The sequence below is a fragment of the Podarcis pityusensis genome (assembly GCF_964106645.2).
Source record: "Podarcis pityusensis genome assembly, chromosome: 13".
Classification (NCBI taxonomy): Eukaryota; Metazoa; Chordata; class Lepidosauria; order Squamata; family Lacertidae; genus Podarcis; species Podarcis pityusensis.
The window spans coordinates 55487719-55494117 of record NC_138038.1 but is presented as its reverse complement, the minus strand read 5'-3'; the positions used below and the strand labels follow the sequence as shown (position 1 = coordinate 55494117).

Below are 6399 nucleotides of genomic sequence, written 5' to 3'. Positions count from 1 at the left end.
GCCCAATGCCTGGCAATGCAGGAAGGGTGTGTGTGCCATAAAGATGGAGGCAGAAAGACAAAGGTGGTTGGGAAACCTTTCCCATGATGGAGAAAAACTGACCAGGCTGGGGATCAGCTGGACGCTGGTCAGAAGTCAATCGGTCATCCCCTCAGGGATGTCATAAGACAGTGATGGCCAAACTTGGCCCTCCAGCTGTTTGGGGAATACAACTCCCATCATCCCTAGCTAACAGGACCAGTGGTCAGGGATGATGGGAATTGTAGTTCCAAAACAGCTGGAGGGCTGAGTTTGGCCATCACTGCCATAAGAGTCCTCTATAGTCTGTGGGTGGGGGCCATCCAAAGTTAGCTATTGGGGGCAGAGTGGAGGGTTTCTGAGAGTGGGGGAGGTCACCCTATAATGATCCATGACAGGGGTCAGCAAACTTTTTCAGCAGGGGGCCGGTCCACTGTCCCTCAGACCTTGTGGGGGGCTGGACTGTATTGGGGGGGGGGGACAATGAACAAATTCCTATGCCCCACAAATAACCCAGATATGCATTTTAAATAAAAGCACACATTCTACTCATGTGAAAACATGAGTTTCCCGGACTGTCCACGGGCTGGATTGAGAAGGCAATTGGGCCGCATCCAGCCCCTGGGCCTTAGGTTGCCTACCCATGGTCTATGATTAAGCCTTTCTGCTAATTTTTCTGTGGCCAGATGCTCAGTGCTTGGCAGGGGGTAGGTAATGTTATGAATCTCAGGATGCCAGAAACCCAAAAATCCTGGGACCAATAGGTGCTAGAATTTAGTTAACGTTTGGGGCATCAGAGTCATGAGTCTCTATGATAGAACCAAGTGAGAGGTTCCCAAACCCTCTGAAATTAGTGTGATCAGGGCTGATTAAGGCAGGCTGGTGCTAATTAACAAGGACTCATTTCCTTTGAGGTATTAAGCACCAGGTAAGGCTGTCACGTGGGACGCGGATAGCGCTGGGGGTTAAACCACAGAGCCTAGGACTTGCCAGTCAGAAGGTCGGCGGTTCGAATCCCCGCGACGGGGTGAGCTCCCGTTGCTCGGTCCCATCTCCTGCCAACCTAGCAGTTCGAAAGCACTCAAAGTGCAAGTAGATAAATAGGTACCGCTCTGGCGGGAAGGTAAACGGTTTCCGTGCGCTGCTCTGGTTCGCCAGAAGCGGCTTAGTCGTGCTGGCCACATGACCTGGAAGCTGTACGCCGGCTCCCTCGGCCAATAAAGCGAGATGAGCGCTGCAACCCCAGTCGGCCACGACTGGACCTAATGGTCAGGGGTCCCTTTACCCTTTACCTTTTTAAGTCTGTCATGCATCCGGGGTTTCCTGGACATATCCGGGATTTGTCTGATGCTAATAGTGTCCGAGGGGAATTTTTGGCAAGCATGAAAATGTCCAGGAAAACATGGCAACCCATTCCAGAAGTACTGATTTTTCATTTTTTTATATGTGTTGCAGGTTCTCTTCAGTTCTTTTCATATTCCACCTTTATACAGACAGAGAGAGACGCACTCAGCATCCGGCCCTCGTGGCCCCTTCCGACGGCCCTCTGGAACCCTATTCCCACAACAGAAGAGAGTTGGGGGGAGAAGGGGAGGCTCCGGAGACAGGGCTCGGCGTGGGCAAAAACCCCAATTTAAAAATGTCCCTTCAAGTTAACTGAAATGAACACGGTTGCCGAGCAAGGGAGGGAGGATGCCTGAGATTTGGCGGGAAGGAAGACGCTGAGGTAAAAAGTGGAGGAGAGAGAGAGAGGAAGGAAGGAAAGAAAAGAAAAGAAAAGAAAAGAAAAGAAAAGAAAAGAAAAGAAAAGAAAAGAAAAGAAACGCCTGACATTTGGCGGGAAAGGAGAAGCTGAGGTAAAAAGTGGAGGAGAGAGGAAGGAAGGAAGGAAGGAAGGAAGGAAGGAAGGAAGGAAAGAAAGAAAGAAAGAAAGAGACGCCTGACATTTGGCAGGAAAGGAGAAGCTGAGGTTAGGAAGGCCCAACAGAGACTCCATTTCCTCAGGGTCTTGCAAAAGAACAATGTTAAAAGACCAATTGATGACCTCCTTCTACCAGTCCAGTGTGGTACGTTGGCTTGACAGCCACGGAGGGAAAGTCTCTACAGAGGGTGGTGAACACAGTGCAGGATATCATGGGCTGCCCCTGAGCCTGCGAGATGTTGCCTTAGGAGAGCGAGAACAATTCTCAGGCCAGCACCTCTTTCATCTTCCAGCCTCGGGCAGGAGATATGGAGGTATCATCAGTCATACCAACAGGCTAAAAAACAGTTTCTATCCATGGGCTGTTAGGCTGCTGAAGGGAAAAGAATATAGTGGTACCTCAGGTTAAGTACTTAATTCGTTCCGGAGGTCCGTTCTTAACCTGAGTTACCACTTTAGCTAATAGGCCTTCTGCTGCCACCGGAGCCCGATTTCTGTTCTCATCCTGAAGCAAAGTTCTTAACCTGAAGCACTGTTTCTGGGTTAGTGGAGTCTGTAACCTGAAGCGTATGTAACCTGAAGTGTCTGTAACCAGAGGTACTGTACTACTGTATAGTGCGACTGACTTTCAGGGTTGGTGTGTTGTGCGAAAAGCACAGAGTGCAGTGAGATTGAGTGTTTGGGGGGGGGAGGCTCGGTTAATTTCATTGTACACAGGTTGTACATTGACAATAAAGGTATTATTATTATTATTAAAAAGTGGAGGAAAGAAAGAAAGAAGGAAGGAGGGAGAGGGAGACGCCTGAGATTTGGTAGGAAAGGAGAGGCTGAGGTAAAAAGTGGAGGAGAGAGAGAGAGGAAGGAAAGAAGAAAGGGAGAGAGAGCGAGAGACGCCTGAGATTTGGCGGGAAAGGAGAAGCTGAGGTAAAAAGTGGAGAAGCTGAGGAGAAAGAGAGCGGGAAATATAACTATAAACGGGGCAAATGAACAAGGGCGAAGGCTGAGGTGGGGGAGAAAGAAGAAGAGGGAGGAGGGAGCCCAGAGATGAGGAAAAGGGGCTGAAATGGCGGAGTCTGAGGGGAAGAGAAGCGCCTGAGGAAGAGAAGAAATGGCGGGGGGGGGGGCGGGGGAGGCTAAAAGAAAGGAAAAAGAGAAAGAAATCCCCGGAGCGAGAGGGCGAGGGAGGTGGAAAGTGGAGGCCGCTGAAGGCAAAGCTCAGAGGCGTCTCTTGTCCTCACGGGAAAAGGTGTTGGTCATGAAACAGGCTCTTGGCATCCCAGATTATTACTTCCTTTTAAATCTGAGGTGTCCCTTGATAGCTTTGCGCTTTCTAAGAAATTCATACTCGTTGCGTGTTTGATTATATGTACTGCATGCCCAATTAAATATATTCTTTGCGTACATTAGATAGTCTTAGCTCTACTGCGGCCCACACTTCAATTTAATTCGGGTTAAGCGGCAGCGTCTGTGTCCAGGGGCTCCTGTGGCCCCGCATGGACCGCCCTGGGGTGGAGGGGGCCGTGGGCGCGATGCTTCCCCATCCTCGCCCCTTCTGTGGGGCATCAGGGGCAAGTGCCAGCCAGGTGAGGATGCTGGCCCAGGTGGGCCACTGGCCTGTTTAGGGAAGTTTTTACTGTTTGAGGTTTTATTGGGTTTTTAATATTTTGCTGGAAGCCACCCAGAGTGGCTGGGGGAACCCAGCCAGATGGGTGGGGTATAATGGGATATTATTATTATTATTATTATTATTATCCAGCAGCCAGGCTCTCCCCAGGTTTTAGGTCTGGCTAAGATTCCTCTGCTTTAGGTTCTGCAGAGGGTTGGTTTCAGTAAAAACAGGCCTTCTGCCAGACTGGCGCACGGGAGGGGGGCAACTACCCCACCCTAAATCAAGTAGGTAAATAAAAGCGCTTAACTAAACGTGGAAATTGTAGAAAGATTTTGACATATTTTTCTGAGCACTTGGGGTCAACCGAAAGGAATTTAAAACAATTGTTGCTGTCACATTTCATGTTGAATCTGCTAGACAGAGCTAGAGAGAGGATTTCAGAGCATGAGAAGTCACCCAAAAATATATAATCTGGCATTGAATATTTAAGGTTACTCCTATGGCTCCTCCCCCCCCCCATGAAGCAACTCTGGGTGCTCAACACACGTGTCTCCTGCTCTGCAGAGGGGGGGGGGGGCTGAGTGTGCCTGGCTTTGCCAGGGTTAAAAGGAGCTGAGCTGGATTCCTAGAGAGGAAAGGCAATGCAGGGGAGGGGGAGGGGGAGTTGCTGTCTTTCTGCTTTGCACCTCCTGCAACCTGGTGAGTCTCCCTTGTCTTCCGCCATGGGGTGCATTGGGGAGAAGCAGGGGGGGGGGATGCATCAGGGGGTCCTGTTCAGCTCATGCAGACGGGGAGCCCCCAACCAGCCCCATCCTCACCCCAAGACACAACCACCCAACTGGCCCTGCAAAGGAACTGACAGGCAATGCAGCTGCTTTAAAACAGGAATTGATGGTGTTCTCCAGGGCTGCTGTGGGGATTAAAGGACAACAGGGAGACCCCTGGATGCCCCCTTGAGCCCCTGGGAGAGAAGGGTGGGTGGAAATGCAATGAATGAGGAGAGGGAGCCCAGCCCATCATCTGGCTGTGGGATTTTGGAGCTGATTCTGATTCATCGTCAAGGTCAGCTCCACACACATAGCGGGCATTGCAATAATCCCAGAGCATGGAGTGCCCTGTCCACGTCCTCTCCATCCCAAAGGGACTGGGGCTAGCAGCCTAGGCGAGATGGAAATGGGGCGGTAGAGAAGGGGCAGTATCTGCGGTGGCGAAATGACGGGCTCCTTCTGGCTAGTTCCTCCACCTTTGTTCTCACATGTGGTTCCTAAAAGCTGTCAGCATTTGACAGTGGCCACACCCCGAGAATGGCTTTCTCTAGCCAGCTACACCAGGTGATGATAGCCCTAGGTGAGTTCTGTTGCTTGTGAAGACTGCCTCTAGTGGATTGAGTGAATGAGACCCAACCGTGGCTTCAACAGTTAAGAAGGCAATTTCTTCAGGTACTGTAGAGGGAGATGAGCAGCAGATTGGGCTCATCCATTGGGCAAGGTAGCCTGTCAAAGGAAAACTCTGATCCCAAACCTCTGTTGCTTTGAGGTACATTTTCTGGAGAGTAAAAGGCTAAGGAGTAAACCCTACAAAAATCTGGAGTGGATTTGGCCCCTCAGAACAAAGAAAAAGGGACCTCACCCCCGTAATCTGCCTTGAGAACATTGGAGCTTCCAAGTGCTAGAAAACGGGACAGAAGCAGGAAAGTAATGTGTCCTGACGGAGGGGTGGGAAGGAGAGCAAGCCCTGAGGATCACTCTAGCCGAGCATCCATATTAAACTTGGTACAAATGACTCACTTATATTCCCTGTTCTGAGTTCATTCCTTGACTGAAAGGCAGGGTCAACCAGGCTGATTCATGTCACAGACACCCCTTCAGTTGCCTCCACTTTTGGCCTGCTCAAGAGGCTTGCTTCTCCTTTTTCTTTCTTAGAGAAAGCTCTGTGGTCCAGTCTAATCCTGGTTCCTACCAAGACTCATATACGTTTACTCAGGAAACCTTTTCTTCTCCTGATAGTGTGTCAGATTTATGGGGGGGGGGGGGCAGCGGAATGCATTTGCTTTAGGATTTCCTAGTACCTCTTTTCAGACACACAGAAGATGGCAGAAGAAGAAAGAAAGATCCCTTCCAATCTCTTGGAGGCTTCCTGAGAGCACAGATGGATGAGCAAGGCTCAGCTGACCCTGAAACAGGAAGAGGCCAGGCCATGGAAACGGGGAGCAGTGCAGGATTCTGGGAAGGCTCTGTGCAGAAGATCCTGGGAGAGGAGGACACCCTTCGCTCAGAGATGCAGAGCCAGCAGTTGAGGCAGTTCTGCTCCCAGGAGGCCAAAGGACCCCGAGAGGTTTGCAGCCAACTCCACCACCTTTGCCACCAGTGGCTGAAGCCAGAAAGGCACACGAAAGCTGAGATGCTGGACCTGGTGATCTTGGAGCAGTTCCTGGCTGTCCTTCCAGCGGAGATGGAGAGCTGGGTGAGGGAATGCGGAGCAGAGACCAGTTCCCAGGCGGTGGCCCTGGCTGAAGGCTTCCTCCTGAGTCAGGCAGAGGAGAGGAAGCAGGTGAAGAAGCAGCAGGTGAGAGAGACTTTCCTCTGGATGCTCCCAAGGGGCTCCAAACAGGAGGGAGAACATCCCCAAATGCTCTACTAATGGCCCCTCTTTTTTGGAAAGCATCCAGATAATAATATGGGCTACTTCTAAAGTTTTTGCCTCTGTCATTCCTTTTCTATGACTCTAACACTTCTCCCCATTCTCTGTTTGGAATCATTTTTGTTCTTTAAGGGAAAAAATCTGCTTGCAGAAATGGGCCCAGATTACCCTGAGGAAGAAAGGACTCCGCTCAGCGCAAGAGAGAGGCCAT

General features: G+C 50.6%; 1 protein-coding gene across 1 annotated transcript in view; it reads left to right on the top strand.

Moving 5' to 3' along the window:
* Positions 1–5470: 5470 nt before the first annotated feature.
* LOC308460987 (uncharacterized protein) overlaps positions 5471–6399 on the top strand; it is a 43737-nt gene continuing 42808 nt past the window's right edge. Inside the window, exon 1 of the mRNA XM_080977534.1 lies at positions 5471–6113. Within this exon, the coding sequence (XP_080833660.1) occupies positions 5697–6113 (417 nt within the window). The 5' untranslated portion in view covers positions 5471–5696. The remainder of the gene's footprint in view (positions 6114–6399) is intronic.